Source organism: Micromys minutus, assembly GCF_963924665.1.
Source record: "Micromys minutus genome assembly, chromosome: 12".
NCBI lineage: Eukaryota > Metazoa > Chordata > Mammalia > Rodentia > Muridae > Micromys > Micromys minutus.
Window position 1 is genome coordinate 25,675,830 of NC_137981.1, and position 20,251 is coordinate 25,696,080.

The window sequence follows — 20,251 nt, forward strand, 5'->3', positions numbered from 1 at the left end:
TATTACTGCTATGAGTTTAATAAGTTAACCACAGTCTAAAGGAGCTTATGGCGTGACCAGATTTTATTTTGTTTTGTTTTAGATGTTGCTGTTTATGAGGATCAGTGGGTTGGTGAGACAGTACTCCAGTCAACATTTACCAGTCAGTTACTCAATCTTGGAAGTTATTCATGTGTCCAACCTGAAAAATGTAAGGCATATTTTCAATGTACTGAATTTAGGATGTTTTAATTTAGGACTTTTTGGCTTTAGGATTGTACAAAACCAGTATGAGCATACTTTGGATTTTGATCTTTTCTGCACTAGTGATGCTCCCAGTGGCAGAGAGCCATGGCTTGCAGTCAGCATCTGATTATAAGGTGAACCACTGAGATGTCACACTGCGCGTGTGTTGCTGAGTGGGGACATATGGTAGGTTAGGTGTATTTAACACATTTTGATATATCTTTGGTTTATGGTGGGTTTGCTGGAATGTTACCTCATTGTAAGCCATTGTAAGTCTGCAAACAGATATGTTAGGAAAGATTTGAGTGAAATTTTTTTTTCCTAAGTAGCTATTTTCATTTGTAAGCTGAAATTAGAACTCATTTATTTTATTTTATTTTTGCAGTATTAGTATTGAACATAGGTCTCCACCAAGTGCTAAGCCTGTGCTCTATCCCCATTCTTTTCAAAAAATTGAAAATAAAACTTGACTGTGGTAGAGTAAACAGGGGACCCCAGCCCCAGGTGACAGCTGTGTGCCTAGAAGAGAAAAAAAGATGAACTTGTGTTTTGTTAACCACAAAGTATTGTGGTTCATGTTTCATTTTCTTCTTAGGGTGTCTGCAAAGTGGTAGTTCTTAACATTTAATGAGTTTTCTTTTTGAGATGCTGTGGTCCATGTCTACAGAAAAATACAGGTGGGAAAAAATAAGAAAAGGGAAAAAAACATCTAAATTCCTCTACTGACTTCTGAAGCTTACCTGTGTAATTCCTGGGCCTCTCTGAATCTTTGAGATAATGAAAAGTCCAACTGGATGTATAGTCAGACTAATGTAGTTTGAACCCTTTTCTATCATTGCCGAGAAAACCTACATTTTTGGTAACCACATACCACAAGCATTTCTTTCCGTGTTGATGAGTATTCTGTTATATGAGTATAATATTGTTTGTTTAATTATTCACTTGTGGAAGAACATTTGAGTTATTTCACATTTGAGGTTTTTAAGAGTATAAATTTTTATGTGAACATAAATGTTCATTCATATCTTTGGCACAGATTTCTAGGGTGCAATTGCTGGGTTGTATTTCAAATACATACATAGTTTTATAAGAAATTACCATCTGGGTCATGATGGTGTGCACCTTTAATCCTATCACTTGGGAGGCAAAGGCAGGCAGATCTCTGAGTTCAAGGCCAGCTTGGTGTACAGAGCAAGTTCCAGGATAGCCAGAGATGCAAGAGCAACCCTATATCAAAACAAACAAACAAACAAACCACACATACCATCACCACCAACAAAAAAAGATCACTAAACTGTTTTCCATCCTGGCTATACTACTTTAGAGACTTTGCAAAGGCAGGAATATAGCCTACGTTATGGTTTGATGTCTAGCCATGTGGTGTATCATATGCTACTTGGGTAGCAGATGAAGAATAATAGAAAGTTGAAGCCAGCTTAGGTAATGATACTTAACAAAATTTGGAGACTCTGGGTTGGTTTCCAACACTGCAAAATAAGTAAAAGAAATAAAATTACTTAGTAGCAATTATATTACCATTTTAATGGCATATTTTAGAGTATCTGTAAGAAAAATTATATGAGGTATCTATTCCACAGTAGGGTGACTAATAAAGCTAGAATTAAGTATTTGAAATGTTTTTACCATAAAGAAACAAGAAATTTATATGGAGAGAGGTGTATCTAACTTGATTTAGACCTTTTATGATATGTTTATTTATTGAAGCATTATATTAGCATCATATTAATTTGTATAATTTTTATGTGTTTATCAAAAATAAACTTTAGTAAATAAATACAATCAAGCTCTGTGATAGAGCCCTGGCCTATAGCATGTGCATCACATGGATTTGACCCCTGACACCAGCAATACCTTTTACAGTTTATCTTTTTCACAATTTAACTTTTACTGTCATTGTATTTTTTTAAAAGCTTAATTCATTCTAAGAGATGTTCTAAGTAATAAATTCTAAGGAACTCCTTGAGAAGTCATTTCCCTAATGGCACAAGACAGCTCTAATATATAAAATGTAATTAAAGAGACAGAAATTCTAAGTAATCTGCTTAATAGATTAGGTCTGTATGTAAACAAGGTCACATAGAACATGCTATATCTTCAGAGACATTAATTCCATAATAGGTTGCCAAAAGCCCAGTGACTGTCATCAAGGAGGAGTGTAAATCTATCCTTCCAAAAGTGCTATAAAACATGAGCAACAACAAACAGCTTTTTTTTTTTTTTAAGTTTTGAAACTTTTGAGACAAAATTTGGATTTAAAGGAGTGATGTAAAATTTGCAGAAGTAACAGCTGTGTTATTTATTGGAACACAGAGGATATACTTAACGCTGCTAACAGACTAATATTTCTTAGCCAAACACTTCTACCGATAAAAGTGAAAGAATAAAAATAGAATTTGAAGCTCTGAAAATTTGCAAAACAACTAAGTAAGTCATAGAAACAAAAAAATAATAACATTAATCAGAAATCAATAAGAATAAAATTGTAAAAAAAATTATAAGGAAACAGAGTCCTCTCTCTATCTCTTCACCTCTCAGACAGGACATGATATTTCTGTGTAACCCTGGCTGTCCTGCAGTATATTAATACTGTGTTTGTAAAACAAATACTTATTTATAAGGGTCCACTTATATCCTTTTACTGTTACTATTAATAGAATAATAAAGTCAGAAAGTTTGTTGTATGATATGTTAAATGTTCACATTAGAGGACAGAGAGTGAGGAATATAAAGGAACTTTATATATTTGTAACTATTTTTATAAATTTAACATTAATTGAAAACATAAAGGCCAGGAGTGGTAGCATACACCTTTAATTCCAGCACTTGGGAGGGAGGAGCAGAGTTTTGAGGCCAGCCTGATTTACACAGTGAGTAGAGGAATAGCCAGGACTCCATAGAAGGACTCTGTCTCAAAGATAAGAGTTGTTCTTTAAATGCATATATATGTTTATGTGTTCGTGTGGAAAGGTAAGGCACATGTGTGTTTATCACCCTGCATGTGGAGACTAGAAGGCAACCCTGAGTGATATATCCTTAGAAATGTTGTACACCTCCTTTGAATCATGGTTTTGCTTTGTTTTTGTTTTTGTCTTTGAGCTCACCAACTAGGCTAGACTGGCTGAACCACAAGCATATGCTACATGCCTAGAGTTTTTATGTGTTTACTGGGAACTGGACTTCATGCTTGTGAAGAAAGTACTTTGCAAATTGAGCTAGCTCTCTAGCCTGCAAACAGGGCATTTTAAAAAGTCACTTACGATCATGCCAATAGGTATGAAGAAGTCTTATGATGAAATTCAATATCCATTATTAGAAACAGGAGGAAATTTCCCTAAGTCATAAAGAGTCTTTATAAAACCTGTCTTAGCCAATGTTCTGTTGCTGTGATGAAACACTATGACCACGTCAACTCTTTTTTGTCCCCCCATATCTATTTAATTCTGCCTAGGGTTAGGTGAAAAGATTAATATTACTCACAGGAAAAGTTCAACTATATTAAGGATTATTTTCTAAGTAGTTCAACAATTTTAAAAAACAAAAGTAGGCAGTACAGTTTTCCTGTAGTGTAATGTCATGGCTAGCATCAGGTATGCTCTGTAAGCAATTAATGCAAATATAAATAGGGAAAAGCCAGCACTACCCATAGCTTGATAAATACATTTCATGACTAGTGTACTTCCCAGAGGACTAAGGGAAACAAGAAGGAGCAGGTGTCCATGGGAACATCATGTATGTGCCTTATTAGCACCATGTATTTAATAATCCACTGTCACTGAAGGTAACATTTCCAAGCAAAGGAAGAGAGAGACTCTGGTTTGGCTTAGGCTTATAAAGCCTCAGTCCATCCCCAGTGATACCCTTCCTTTAATACAGCCACACCTACCCAACAAGGTTATACCTTAGAATTCCTTTAAGTAGTGCCACTCCCTGATGACTAAGTATTCAAATACATGAGCCTATGTGTTATATGGGCATTCTTATTCAAACCACCACAAAACCCAAGGGGGAAATCATCTGAATTGAAAATATAATGGAAATTTGTTTTTTAAGAATTTGTTATTAGACTAGGATGCTACTATTATCACTCTTACTTAACACTATCTTAGAGATGCTAACCAGTGGGATAAAGTACAGAAAAAAATACATAAAATTAAAAAGAATAAAAAGACATTTCTAGGTTGAGAATCAGACTAGCTAAAATGATCACACTTGGTCCTTAATCTGTTCTGCTAGACTGTTTCTTACTGGGCATTGTAACCACTTACAGTCAGTTATTATTGGCAGTGTTAGTGTTGCTGTGCTTATTGACTGGTTGTGCAGTGGTTGGTGTCTTCCTGTTCCTCTCTGCCTACTTTTATTCAAGCGTAGTTTGTTCTTTCCTGTGGTTTTTTTGGTGCAAATAGTTCCTTTAAGTATCTTTTGTAGAGCTGGCTTAGTGGTCATTAATTCCTTTTAGCCTGTTTTTATTATGGGAAGTTTTTCCTCCTCCTTCCACTACAACATGTATCTGAGGGTATGCTAGAATTGTCATTTCTGTTAGAGTTTTTAAAGTTTCTGTTGAGAAATCTGCAGTAGTTTCGATGGGCTCATCCTTTTTTCTCCCTTTAGAAAGTTTTATTTTTGAGTACAGAACACATTTGTCTTTATAAAAAGACAAATAGGTAAGTATTTAAGGCTGCCACATTGAAACAGTTTATCATGCAGAGTGAGTACTATTCTGAATCACTGATGGAACAGCAGGCGCTGGTCCTGTCGGTGTCTCCCATCCTGAATGTAACAGTGACCCTTACCACAGCCTCACCGTCAGTTTTGTGAAATGTTAGGACAAAGTATTTAAAATGTGCTTCCTATTGTATAAACCTCCACTTTGAACATGCTATGTAAAGGGAAAACACAAGGAATGTACGGGACATTTGGACAATGTTGAGCAGATTGGGTTTAATTGACTCGTGAAAAAGCAAAATGTTAGAACTTTGAAGCACTAGACCCCATAAAACTCTTTTTAGGGGTGTCTGATACAGCCATGGGCCATCTTTATGTGTGACTTTGTACTATTTTTTTTTTTTTTTTTTTGCTTTGTTCCATATAATAGGACTCTAATTATAATATAATGAGGAAAGTTCTTTGCTGATCTTGTCTGGTTAATGTTCTAAATGCCTCATGTTTGGATTAGTGTCTTTTCCTGTAATTGATGGGCTTTTTTTTTTTTTTTTTTTTTTTTGGCTACTATTTTGTTGAAAATATTTTCTATGCTTTTAGATTGAAAGCTTTCTTTTCTAATGCCCATGAATCTTAGGTTCTGTCTTTTTTTAAAGTCCCAGTTGGCTTGAGAGTGCTGTTCTTGCCTTCCTATTAATGTCTCTTTGCCTTTTTTAGACTATTCAAATTCTTCCACTTTGCTTTTAAGCTTATTTGGTCCTCTATTTAATCTTTTCTATTGGTGAGGCTTACACTGAGTTTTTCATTTTCATTTCCAGTATTTCAGTTTGCTTTTCCTCAGTAGTTCTTAGTAGTTCACTTTCTGGGATTCTTCTTTTCTATCTAGTATGAGGTTCCTTATTTCATTCAGTTCTCTCTGTCTTTCTCTGTCTCTGTCTGTCTGTCTTTGTCTCTGTCTCTCTGTCTCTCTGTCTCTCTCTCTCTCTCTCTCTCTCTCTCTCTCTCGTATTGTTTTGGATTCATTAAACATATTCTTTTGACTTCTTTGGGATTCCATCTGGTTCACTCTCATTGGAGGCTATTACTTGAGGATTGGTGATTTTTGGAGGAGTTATACTGCATTACATATATATTTATATATTTTAGTATATATAGTTTTTAGTATATTTTATTGCATTGGGATTTATGCATCTGGGTTTATTAAATTTCTTTTATTTCTTGGATTTGTTGTCATTTTATTTGTTGTGTTTTTCTTTTACTTTTTTAAAGATTTATTTACTTATTTATTTTATGTGAGTACTCTGTAGCTGTTTTCAGACATGCCAGAAGAGGGCATCTGATTCTATTACAGATGGTTGTGAGCCACCATGTAGTTACTGGGAATTGAACTCAGGACCTCTGGAAGAGCAATCAGTGCTCTTAACCACTGAGCCATCTTTCCAGCCCCTTGTTGTGTTTTTCAAAGGGAGTGCCTTCAATGTGCAAGTGGAGCCTGGCTATGGTGTAGCTGAGATGTCAGTGGGGCAGGCCATTGTGGATTTGGGCACAAATCCCACTTACCCTCCTCGTGGTCCTTCTGAGGTCAGAATGTGCATGCTGTTCTTGCCTAGGCAGGTTTTTGCTAGGTTGAGGTTGGTTCTCAGATCCTGGTCCTGTCAGAAGGTAGTCCTTCACAGGTGAGGCTGTAAATGCTGGTCATACCTCTAGGAAGTCATTTAGGAGTCCTGTTAGACAGTGATCCCATTACTGGGCTGTGATCTCTGTTGTCTGAGTGTTTCTTGAAACCTGTCTATGTTACCCTGCAGGCTCTGTCTCTGGCAGGATTTCTTTTCCTTTTCTTTCTTTCTTTTTTTTTTTTTAAAGACTTTTATTTTATATTCTATGAATGTTTTGTCTGCTCGTATGTTTGCACATCACATGTGTAAAGTGCCCATAGAGGGCAGAAAAGGGCATAGGATTCCCTGAAACTGGAGTTAGACCACTTTGAGCTACAGGAAGTGCTAGAGTTGAACACAGGTCCTCTGGAAGAGCAGCCAGTTCCCTCATCCACTGAGCTGTCTCTCCAGCCTGAGCTGGGAAGTTTTAATACCATGTTTCCACCTATTCTGAAGTCTCCTGGTCGTGATTCAAAATCCAGTTCGATGACATTTGCTCCAGTGTCCCAGGACTGCGATTCACTGAGGGTCTCGAGCACTAAGCTACTGGAATGTGAAAGACCTTTGAAAACAAGTGTCTTGCTGATGCTCTGCTAAGAGCAGAAGCTTTTCCTGGGACATGTTCTTTCTTTGCTGTTGTCATCTATAACTTTTGTTCCATTCCTTCCTTTTTCTCTCTTTAAAATATCTGTGAGAGCACAGTATTTTCTGTGGCCTTTGTCTTATGAATGACTGCAGTGTGAGGAGGGGGCTCCCCAGACCACACTAACCCCTTTGTGACAGACTGTGTATTTTCTCCCTTGCTGTTATGCTAGAGATTTTCAGACACCACACATTTTTTCTCATAGCTGATATTCAGCTTTATCCAGTTTATTCCCTGGAGATGTCAGCCAGCTGTTTTCTAGGTAGTTCCTTTTCTGTGTCTATTTTCAGGAATGTTTTTCTTTTCATAACTGCTCCCCCTTTTATCACTCCTGACCATTTATGATTCTAGGGATAGAGCCCAGTGCCACCCAAGTGCTAGGTAAACAATTTACTGAGAATCAGCCCCCGTCCTCAGTTTACATTCTACGCTGAGTGTTTGTTGCCGTCTGTCACTAGGTCAATCAGTAACTCTTCTGTGTTGAGATTGTGATAATGTGGTTTTTCTCTGTCTCCTTAGCACCTGGTATAACACCTGTCATGTAGTGGATGATCCTCTGGTGAGTGAGTAAATACTTAGGTGTTAATGTAGCAGATGATCATGTTAATGGAAGAAAGAACGAATAATGGTAGATTAGTCTATAAACTCTTGATTTCTAAAAAAACAACCAAATTTAGCCATACATCTATCATATATATGAACATATCTTTCTTTCCTTCAGAAGAATCTGAATTTGATTAGCAAATCTCATTAATATGTTCTCTTAAACATTTATTTATTTGTTTGTTTGTTTGTTTGTTTAGTGGGGGTGGGGTTTCTGTGTGGAATTCAGAAGACAACTATGGTAGTTGGTTCTCTCCCATGAGTTAGAACTCAGCTTATCAGGTTTTGTTACAAATTCCTTTAACTGCTGAGCATCTTTCTGTCGGTGCTTCTAAATATATATATATTTTATTGTATGTAAAGTTGTAAAGTTTGACTCAATAATTAAAAACGGGGTCTGGAGAATTGGCTCAGTGTCTAAGAGTATATTTTGCACAGAGGCTCTGGGTGTGAGTCCAGGCACTCATATGGTAGCTCACAATCATCTAGAAATCCAGTTTTGGGGTATTTGACATACTCTCTGGGTACCAAGAGTGCATGTGGCACACAGTAAAACAGTCATATACATAAAACTATTCAAATAGGAATATAAAATCATTTACATAGTATTATAACTGAATAAGTGGCTGCTCATATTTAAAAGAAACATTACTATGAGAATTAGGGAAGGAAGAATTTTGTGTATGTGGTTTCTCAGCTGTGCAGAATTTGGTTGGGAAGAGGAATGTGAAGACTTGACTTTATAACACCTTGAAAGTGATAAGGAAGCATCCTAACCTTGCCATGGGTGTAGGACAGGTTCAGGAGAGTCTGTTACGTGGCTTTTAGTATTGCAAAAGTGATATGCTAAAGAGCTTGGTGATGAAGACTCTAGAGATTGGGGAGCCCACTAGATAGTTTCAGGAGCATGGAAGAGTAAAAAGTAATAGAAAATCAGAGCCTATAGATTGGGAACAGAATTATTTCCTGGAGATGATAAATTTCTGCTGTCTAATGATATCTACCTTTTTATTTTAGTCTAAACTAAGTCAAGAATAAGCTACATGTTGTATAGAAATTAAGTATTGTTTTATATATAATTATATATTATAATATAAAACATAGTTCAAAGAAAACATTATGTGGGCTGGAGAGATGGCTCAGTGGTTAAGAGCACTGACTGCTCTTCTAGAGGTCCTCAGTTCAATTCCCAACAACTACATGGTGGCTCACAACCATCTGTAATGGGATCTGAAGCTCTCTTCTGGTGTGTCTGAAGAGTATACAGCTACATAAAATAAATAAATCTTATATACATAAAATAAATCTTTTTTAAAATGAAAGAAAACATTGTGCATAGTGTGACAAAACTTCTGAAAAGAGGCCTCAAAGCCACCTGCAGTGACACACTTCCTCCAACAAGCCCACACCTTTTAATCCTTTTCAAGTAGTGCCACTCTCTGATGACTAAGAAGTCAAATATATGATTGTATGAGCCTATGGGACATTTTTATTCAAATCACTACAGCTGTGATTTTTGCATTTATGATTACCAACAAAATATGATATGATGTTATCCTTTGCCTATGTTTTTGTTTTTTGTTTCCTTAGATTCCAATGTAATTGCCAATGTTATACTTCAGGACTTATTGACATATGTGTCTTCAAAACATTCCTATCTCAAAGATCTGCCTCAGAGGCAGCCTCAGAAAATGAACACTGTAGAGTTTGTGGAATTGGAGCAGTTGCAGCCTGATACATTAGTCCATGCAGTACTCAGAGTAGTGGATGTCACTGTGTTGACAGGTAAGTATTTTGAGTGTCTCTTTAATTTTAGCTTATAAATACTAATATACAAGACCATCTTAGTGTATTATTTGTTACCATGGTGTATTTACTGTGAGATACTGTGGTCTCACCCAGGCAGAGTAATACCAAGTAGAATGTTTCTTTTCCTTTTCTAGAGGTATTATATAGTTATAGAGGACAGAAGCAAAGAAAAGTTGTGTTAACAGTGGAACAGGCTCAAGGTCAACATTATGTGCTTGTATTATGGGGTCCTGGAGCAGCCTGGCATACTCAGCTTCAAAGGAAAAAAGGTAAATATACTGAAAAAAAGTATATATAACCTCTTTATATCTGGTAAATGATTAATGTTTATTTGTCTGAGGTGCAGAGACTCTGAAGAGATGACGACATTCAAAATAATAATAATAATGACTGAATGCTCCTCTGAAAATTGCTCTTGCTATAATTTTAAAGCAATTTAGTTATGTAGAAGTTCTTTGTAATTAGTGATGACAAAAGAAAGGCTTGAATGTTTTCATGCTTACTGCACAAGGACATTAGCAAAAACATTCTCTCCTTAAATAGTGGTTTTTAAATTTATTTATTATTTTTAAATTGTACACACACAAGTGTGTGTGTGTGTGTGTGTAGGGTGCCTCACAAGTTCAGAAAAGGGCATCAGATTCCCTGCAGCTGTAGTTACAGCTTTCTGATGTAGGTGTTGAAACATTTGGTTTTTTGTAAAAGCAGTACATGCTTTTAACTGCTAAGCCATCTTTCTACCCCTCAGAGACGGTCTTTAACATTTTTACTCTGGAAAGGTATCTGTAGCTTAATTTTTTGAGTTGGAATGTTCTTATAAATAAATTCCTTTGTCAGAAAGCAGATGGTCTGGGGATACATTAAGTCTTCTAAGTCACAGTTTCCATTGAATGAATTACTATTTTCTGGATTTTTATTCCAGTTCAAAATATGAGCTCTTAGTCCATATAGAATGATTGCTTTAAAAATATGACCCAGGAGTATGCATTTTTTTTAAAAGCACAAGTTAATAATTTATGGTGCATTAAATTAAAAGGGATATTTTAATAAATTAGTACAGTATCTTCTTTCACTGCTGTGAAAGTTTGATTTTAACAATGAGAGATGGCTTAATTAGTATTTTTTGAGTTACCTTGCTCTGCACAATAATTTAGCCACTGATCAGCTGATTCATTATTTCAGACTTGGATGAGTTAATGTTGCATCCAGACTTCTGCTTAAGTGCTTATCTGTAGCTACCTAGGACCTGTCACATTGTCTCTTAATCATTAATAGCCCCTAACTAGGATTTGAGATAAGTCTGACTTTTGTGTTACGATCAAATAGTGACAGATGTTTGTCCAGTTGTGAAATCTGACAAACATGTATTGATGACAGACATGATTACTGACCATTCTATGTCAGCCGTGAACACGAGTCCAGTGCATGCTAAACAAAATGTAGGTCAGAGGTGGAGTGGTGTGGAAGCAGAACATATTGCTCTTCTCTCTTTTTTTTTTTTTTTCATTTAAATATATTTTCTTTTTTTTTTTGCTTAAAATTATACATTTTTGTCAGTACTGTTTTTTCAGACATTAAAATAAATTTTACATAAAACCATGTGAATATATTTTTTAGTCAGTACTTGATTTTTTTCAAGGGCTTGACGGTATGCATTGAAAACCTACTAGTTACAATAAGCGTAAAGTACATGTAAAACAAAACGCAACATGGAAATAGTCAAAGTCTTCTTGTTTTGTGAATATATGTATATTTTTTGTTTTCTTTATTTCTTGGACTTCATACAGTCTGTGAGTTGTTTCTGGGGGAGTGCAAGCCTCTGGGGTTAGCATCCCACTATCAGTGACTGCATATTATGTCTGTTCTTTTGTGACTGGGTTATCTCACTCAGGATGATCTTCTCTAGATGCAGCCATTTTCTTAAGAATTTGGTTAAGTCATTGTTTCTGGTGGCTGAGTAGTATTCCATTGTGTATATGTACCACAATTTTTGTATCCATTCATCTTCTGAAGGACATCTGGGATCCTTCCAGCTTCTGGCTATTATAAATAGAGCCGCTATGAACATTGTGGTGCATATATCTTTGTTGTGTATGCTCTTCTCTTAATGTGACTGTTTCTTTAGAGTTAAGAATTATGTGGTAACAGAAGAGAATTTATAATATCTCTAGATAATTCTATGACTTAATTTAATATTGAAAACATGAACATAAGAATTTTGATTTAAATTGTTTTTGCTGGGTCACTAGTTAAGCCTGAATTTATTTGTACCCTCATCATTTTAAAGTTTCAACACCTTCTTTAATACCTCAAGATAATTCCTTTTAATAGAATAACAGTTTTGAGGGATCATTTAAGTGATCAAACTTCCAGAACCTGTTAGTCTTCTCTTTTATTCAGTTAGCAGCTCTTGAGGCTGTCTCCATGTCAGCCTCTGTAGTGGGCACTGACTTTCCCACACCCTTAAGGATAACAAACCTAGCTTATAGAATCAGAAATGATTACCAAATAGTTATTATTTAATATTAAAGATAATGGAATTGATCCTTTGGGGAAGAATAGGAAAAAATCCGAAAATTTCATTCCTTTGACATATGCCTTACTAGCAGGAATGCAGCAAGCATTGGTCATAGCTTAGATTCTAATGAAGGCACACTAACGACATAAATCATATTTCTAGAGAGTAATTGTATTTTACCACTGGGAGGCAGAGACACAAGGATCAGGAGTTCAAAGCTATCTATGGATACTTGGTATTTTGAGGCCAATCTGAGCTACATGAGACCCTGTTATAAACAAAAGAATAATTAGGTGACCATAAAATTATTTATATAGAATCAAAAGTCATTTTCATGCAGTTATTTTAAAATGCAGTTTATTTCAAATGTATAAAAAGTTAAGATAAAGTACTTTCATAGCATAGCTAATTAAGTAGAGTAATGCAAATAATCCCAATTTTTATTTGGATATAATTTGGATAATTATATATTATTCAGTGTCTGTTATATCTACATTTGTAATCTGATTATATCCTAAATATACAATTCAAATATGGATTTAAATTGATTAAATATTTTTTTATTATTACTTTCTCAAGTTTGCCATAAGCAATAGTTTACTGATAAAACAATTTAGCTGTCTTACTTCTCTAGAACCATGATAACAAACCAGTATAGAGACATAGTAGCATCTATTCCAATAACCTCAGTAAGGACTGAATTTTAAGTTACCGAGACAGGGACTCTAGCCCAGGCTGGCCTTCACTCACTAAGTAGTTGAGAATGATCTTGACTTTCTGATCTGCCTGTTTCACTCTCAAGAGACTGCATTGCAGGTGTGCACCTCCACACTCAGTTTATGCAGTGCTGGGGATAAACCCAGGGTCTCATGCATGCTGGGCACTATGCCAACACCCTAGCCGTTCTGACTTTTAAGCAATAGCAGTATAGACTTTCTTGTCAATCATTTATGTGTGTGTGTATGTATATATGTATATGTGTATATATATATATATGTATATATGTGTATATTCAACCTTAAAATTGTACTAAAGCAAAAGGAGATTTCTCAGTACAACTTTTTTCCAACAATCAGCTGTAGACTGTTGGTAGAGGATCTGGTTCAGTTCCCAGCACCCACCTAATATTAAACGATACTGTCTGCATAGACTGGTTGAGTTACCTGTCAATTCTGAACAAAAACAAAACAACAACAGTTACTTCTTAATGAGGAAATCAGAAATCGTCCATTTCAGTGTCCTGTTAAAAAACTCAACAAGCTTAAAAAATAATAAACTTCAGAGATGTCAAAATTGGAGTGTGCTGTTCTAAAAGGCAGTTGTTTAGGGGCCCAAGAAATCATTAGAAAATATCACAAAGATGGTATCTAGCTAGGTGTGGTGGTGCACACCTGCAATTCCAGTACTTGGAGGCAGAGGCAGGAGGAATAAGAGTTCAGAGCAGCCTAGACTCTAGAGAGACTCTCTCATTAATCTTAAAGGCTGTAGCTCTTAAATTCATTTGCCTTAACACATGATTATATTTTGTCTTTTTGCTTAAATTCTTTAGTGATAAAGTTTGGTTTAACTGATTTAACTAAGTTAGTATACTTAATCTGATTCTGATGTAGACCTTTACTTTATTCTGGTGACTTTTTATTTGTTTTTAAGATTGTATTTGGGAATTTAAGTACCTTTTTGTTCAGCGGAACTACATACTAGAAAACTTAGAATTGCATACGACACTGTGGTCATCCTGTGAATGCCTGTTTGATGATGATTTAAGAGCAATTTCATTTAAAGCAAAATTTCAAAAAAATATATCGTCCTTTGTCAAGATATCAGACTTAGCAACTCACCTAGAGGATAAGTATTCAGGTAAGATCTTTATACATAAAATGTTGCTATTTTCAGTGTAAGCAAAGAGGCTACCTACCACTTGTGAGAAAAGTATCATTAAATATGAACGTGAAATGTAGATTTATATAAGTAACTGAACCAGATATTGATTTCTCAGTCTTCTCACCTAATTTTTTTCATGTATGATTGTGGTTTTTCCTTTCTATATCACTATATAGCTTTTCCTGATTTCCAGCTCTTGATTCTCCTGCTCACAGCCATTCCATGCTAGGATTATAGATGTGTACACGATCTCAGGCTTTGAAGTTTTCACTGTTGAAAGGTTTTAACTATGAATTCAATATATTTAATAAATGTGGAGCTATTAAGATTATCTACTCGGTGAATGAATTTTGGTTTGTAGGTTTTAGGAAATTTGTTCATTTAAATTATTGATGTATCAAGGCTAATGTGATGCATCTTGGTCTATACTTTGTAAGAGGGCCATGATGGCTACTCTTGATTGCTGATTTGTTTGGATTAATAAGGACTAGGAAATTAGTGAAGTGCAACTCAGTGTGAGTCTGTGGGGTATTTCTAAAGACCATAAGCCAAGGGGGGAGGTTTATTCTGATTGTAGGTGGCAGCATCTCATAGACTGGGCCCCAGAGGGCAGAAAAGGGAAAGGGAAACTCCAGGTAGCACCAGCCGTCTCCCTCTGCTTCCTGGCTGCTGTGATGAGAGCTGCCTCTTCCCTGACACCTCTGAAACCAGGAGCCCAAATACATCTCTCTCCCTTTACATTATGCCAGAAACTTTTTTAGTGACAAAAAGCTGATTAACAAAAGAGCAAAGAACAAGTCTGAAGGCTTAAAGAAACAATGAGTATGGAGAGGAGAGTCATGTTCGGATAGATTCATAGGCTATGTTAGTATGCAGAAAGGCAAAATAAGTTAGGGTCAAAAGGTCATAGTAGATGTAGACATTCAATATATGTTTAGTAGATAAATGCACCGTTGCTTAACTTGCTTGAAGTTATAGTTAATGATAAAAGAAACCACACCCACACCCTCTGTTCTTGATTCCTTTTTGAATGGGAACCCAGAACTCACTCAGCTGCAGGTCAAGTCCTCCATAATATTCTTGGTTCTTTATAGAAGCCATAAGTAAGTTGAGATTCTGTAGGAAGGGATGAATTCCAGGAACAAGACCTTGGAGTAGCTTATACTATGACTGTAAACAAACCATATTGCTAGCAGTGTTTGTCAACTAAAGTTATTGTTGAATCAAATCATTATATTCTCTCTCTCTCTCTCTCTCTCTCTCTCTCTCTCTCTCTCTCTCTCTCTCTCTCTCTCTCTATCTCTCTCTCTCTCTCTCTCATATAGGAGTGGTTCTGATTAAAGCCAAGGTTTCGGAGCTGGTGTTTTCTGCTGCAGCCCCTCAGAAGATAGCTCTGAATGCTCGAAGCACTCTAAAGAGCATTTTGTCATCTCTTCCCAATATTACATATGCTGGCTGTGCACAGTGTGGATCAGAACTAGAGACAGATGAGAACAGGATCTACAGACAGTGTCTGAGCTGTTTGCCGTTTGTTGGGAAGAAAGTGTTCTATAGGTAAGGCAGCTAAGTATCGTACTTCATTAGTTTGGTAGAACATATTTATTGCATAGGACTGGAAGTGACTAAGAACAGCAGATACCAATCCTTTAATATAAGTAACCAAGAGCTTAAGAGGAAAAAATTTTTCTGAGTGACAGATAACTATTTCTGAAACCAAGAATTTCCCAGTAATGAGTCAGACTATTTTAAAGAATTTACTAGATCTTAATTTCTTTAAACAGCCACACTGAGGACTGTTCACTTTTAACCAATAACAGTTTCATCTAGAACTCCTTTCTCCATTTGGCATATAATGACAATGTAAGGGTTATAAGTGTTCTGTGGTCTCTCCCTGGGTTGTTTGCAGAGGCTGAAAAATATTTGCTTAGCCTTCAGTGCTTTAGTTTCCTACCTTTACTTTAGAAGTGAAAGATAAGCTGGTCAATGTATGTTCTCTGGTGAAATAGTTAACAAGCTCGCTCAGTGAAAAGCACATTGCTTTCAGATTGGTGTTCAGAGTCATAGGTAATTGTGTTTTATAATCATAAAGTTGCAATCCTTTTCAACAAACTGGGAGTGACTCATGTTTCATGGCCTTTCCTATTATTTATAAATATTGAAATATCTCAAAAGGAAAAACATGTGTGTTCAGCATTTTTGTTTTATTTATGTATTTTTGTGTTGTTTTAGACAAGGTCTTATTAGGCAGCCCAGGCTGGTCTCAAACTCACTTCCTACATCGGCTTCCTTCGTGCCTTCGTGTACACCTGCATCAGCCGTTCCCTTGTGGTGGCACACATACGTAGCACACACAGATGATGTAGAGAAGCGAGGCCAGGGAGCAGATGTTTGTGCTCCTTAGAAATAAGTGAATAAAGCTGGGCATGGTGCTACACATGTGCAGCCCAGTAACAGGAGACAAAGTAAGATCTGGAGTTCATGGCAGCCAGGGATACACAGCGAGACTGTCGTAACAGCAACACAATGAATAAAATTAAACAAATAAAAACAAGCAAGTGAATAAATTTTTTTCTTATTTTTCAATCCAGATGATTGAATTTAGAACAAAGTATTGCAGGCTGAGATACTGAGATACGTACTTACACAGTACTTTGTTTTTGTTGCAGAGTAATAGACTACTTTATGTGTATCACATTTTATTCACTCATTATAAATTGATGAACTTTGGAGTTGTTTTCTCCTTGGGGCTGCTGTGAACATGTATGTACATGTTTTTATACAGACGTGGTTTTCAGTAATTGGGGTGTACACTTAGGGATGTGTTTGTTGTGTTGTATGAAAGACTTGGCCTTACAGGACATGGCCAAGCTGTTTTCCAAAGCCATTGTGCAACTTTACATCAAGGGTTTTCATAGTTTTAGCTGTTATATTTATGCTTGTAATTTGCTCTGTGTATTGACTTCCTTGTATGGTATAAGGAAGCAGTCCAGTTCCCTTCTTTTGCACATTGATAGATACATGTTCTAGCATGACTTTTTAAAAAATGTTTATTCATTAATTTGTAGGTTAGCATGCACAGCAAGGGACTCTACAGCTTCTTCACACACTTGTGTCATTACACTTGGTTCTCACCGACCCTTTCCCAGTAGACTGCTCATCTCGACAGGCCTCTCCAATCTCATCTGTCATATATAGTATAGGTGACTACATATATACAGTACATACAATTTTTAACATGGATTCTGTATTTAAATAAAATATGTGGTGTTTGTCATTCTGAATCTGATTTATTTAACATGATTTCTGATTGTATTCTTTTTTCTGCATATGTGTCCAGCATGATTTATTGAAAAGGTTATTCTGGTCCACATTGAGTCACCTTGGCAATATTATAAAAAAAATCTAATCTTGGAGTTAGACGTAAAGGTCAGTGGTACAGCATTTGGCCAACATGCATGAGCTCTTGGGTTGGATCCCTAACACCAAACCAAAAAATTCCCAACCACCCAGCCAACCAACCAGCCAACCAACCAACCAGAACCGTAGCAACAACAAAATAAAACAAAACACCCAAACAAACAAACAAAACCTCCTTTCCTATCAGATTTCCAAGTCCCTTGGATGAAGGAACCAGATTTGTCTTGTCACAAGTGCACACCAACATTAGCACAGTCCTGGCACATAATAGAGACTCAGTTGGCATTTGTTAAAGAATGGAAGAGAGCAAGAGAGAGAATAAGAGTGGATGAGAGACAGAGGGAGACTAGGTCTCAGGATAAAAGGACCTGGAATTATGTGGGTGAAGCGCTGATGTCTGAAGTCACACTTTGTCTTTACTAGGTTCCTTTCTATTTCTGAGTCTGATTCTAAGTTCTGTTGTTTATTTTTATAGGCCAGCTTTAATGATTATAGTTGATGGAAGACATAATACTTGTGTCCATGTTGGGTCAAAGGTGATGGAGCAGATTCTTCTCAACATTTCTCCAGATTGCCTCAACAGAGTGATAGGTAAAACACCATATCATCCAGCAGTGTTCTGTGAAACCATTCACAGGAGCAGTCAGAGCACAGGAGTTCAGTGCTGCACATAGAGCTCTTCCCGTCAGTATAGAAGTAGAAAGACTTTAGTTTGAGTGAGACGTAAAACCTTACATAAGTTGGAAGTTGAGATCTCCTTACATCTGTCTCATATGTGACTAAAGGCAGTACCTAACCTCTTTAGCCTAAACCCCTAATTGGTCAGCAAAAACACTAGGATTCTAGTCCCATAATAGTTAAAAAGAAAAAAGAAGTATGCAGCACTGTGCATTAAAATTAATCTGTGATTGATTTTTAAAGATCTTCAGCTGTGTTGCCAGTGACAGTCAGGGACTAAGAAGAAAGCAAACACATCCCACCTATCAGATAATTCTGCTCCATGCCTGTCCTCATTAGCCTCAGACTTCTTAAGGGGACAAGCTAATCTAGTTCTTTTGTTTGCTTAGTTTTATAATAGTGGGTTGCTTTTTGTGTTAATAAAAAGTTGAGCATCTAATCCAAAAATAGGAAACAATAAATTCATGTTTAGAGTTGTATCTTATCCCTAAGATGCCTTATTATGTATATACAAATGTTTGGGGTATTTGTTTTTTTTTTTGGGTTTTTGTTTGTTTGTTTGTTTGTTTTGAAATGTAACATCCCAAAACATTCTGATCCCAAGAACCTCAGCTGAGAAATGCTCAGCTTGTATATGCACTCTTATGATTAAAACTGTAAAGCGGTAAGTATGAGGCCCTTTTTAATATGGACATGCCCTTTTTTAAATTTTATTTTTATATTTATTTTATGTGTTTGAATGTGGAGTGTGTAAACATGCAAACTCCAGAAGAGGGTAAAGAGGGCATTGGATTCCCTAGAACTAGAGTTAGGAACAGTTGTGAGCTGCCAGGTGGGTGTAGGGAATTAAACCCAGGGTCTTCAAGAGCAGGTGCTCCTGATTGCTCCCAAAGACCCAGCCTTCTTATCTCAGGCAAGGGCAACCTCGGGTCCTCAAGTCTTTAGAAGCTGATGGCTAGAGCTGCTGTCAGTCTGAACATTGTGCTTGCTTTCATGCTAAGTAGGAAGCACCATCTTCCTAGACTACCTTCAACAATTTGAAGCTAGAAAGAGGTATAGAACAAGAAATGTAAGATGTAAGTCTATGAAGCTTGAGGAACCAAAGGAAACAAGGAGACCTTCAGAATGTTTCGGTGCAACTAGTGGGGTCCTGAGTGTCATGTGTGCTCTGTTCTTGTCAGTGCCTTCCTCAGAGGTCACCTACGGCATGGTTGCTGCAGACCTGCTCCACTCCTTGTTGGCAGTCCGTGCAGAACCTTGTCTGCTGAAGATCCAGAGCCTTTTCGAGTTGGATGAAAACAGCTACCCACTGCAACAGAATTTCTCTCTACTAGATTTTTGTCCTGACTCGTGTAAGATGTGGAGTCTAGGACTTTCTCTAAGGCCAATAGAGGACACAGAAGGCATTCCAAAGAAGGAGTGATGAGACAGTTTGTCTTTTGAAGATTTATTTATTTTATTATATGTATACAAGTGTTTTGCCTGTGTGTGTCTATGTACCATATATGCACCTGGTGCCCACAGAGGCAGGAGAGGGTATCAGATACCCGGGGACTAGAGTAATAGATGGTCGTGAGCCATCATGTAGATTTTGAGGAAGTGCTCTTAACTGCTGGGCCATCCAACCCTATGTTCTATCTTTTGAAATAAATGAAATGATAGGGATTTTGCCTAGAGTTTTAAAAATTATTAATTTATTAGCATAATATAATTGTGCTAAATACATAAGTTATTTTTTAAGAAAATTCTGTGAAACTTTTATTATTTGCTTTTCTGTTGTTGTAATTTTTATTCTGGAGAAATGATCTAGCAATAAAGGCAGTATATCACAGTTCCTTTAGAACTACGGTTCCCTTGTTTGTGTTTCATTTAGACCCAGATGCATCACGGCACTAAATATTGAAGATCCATCTGGTCCACATGTAAGACTTCTCAGCACTTACTCTCTGCTATATCCCGAATTGCTTTCCTTCAGTGTAACTGTGTCTGCCGGGATAGGGATGCAGTGTTTTTGGTAGGCTTGCAGGCCATATCCACTGTCATCCACCACTGACACTTTACTGTTTGGCTCCTGGCCCCTGTCAGCCCTGTGTGAAGTCTCTTTCTGGGAGACAAGCTTCCTCTCTGGCTAAGACTAGGGTA

At 36.6% G+C, this 20,251-nt stretch overlaps 1 protein-coding gene across 1 annotated transcript in view; it reads left to right on the forward strand.

The window, feature by feature from the left end:
* Positions 1-19,729, forward strand: part of SHLD2 (shieldin complex subunit 2) — a 33,560-nt gene extending 13,831 nt beyond the window's left edge. The window contains exons 4-10 of the mRNA XM_080925976.1: positions 83-190; positions 9,397-9,591; positions 9,750-9,884; positions 13,784-13,990; positions 15,340-15,568; positions 17,907-18,022; positions 19,291-19,729. Of these exons, the coding sequence (XP_080782102.1) occupies positions 83-190; positions 9,397-9,591; positions 9,750-9,884; positions 13,784-13,990; positions 15,340-15,568; positions 17,907-18,022; positions 19,291-19,532 (1,232 nt within the window). The 3' untranslated portion in view covers positions 19,533-19,729. The remainder of the gene's footprint in view (positions 1-82; positions 191-9,396; positions 9,592-9,749; positions 9,885-13,783; positions 13,991-15,339; positions 15,569-17,906; positions 18,023-19,290) is intronic.
* The last annotated feature ends 522 nt before the right edge of the window (positions 19,730-20,251 follow it).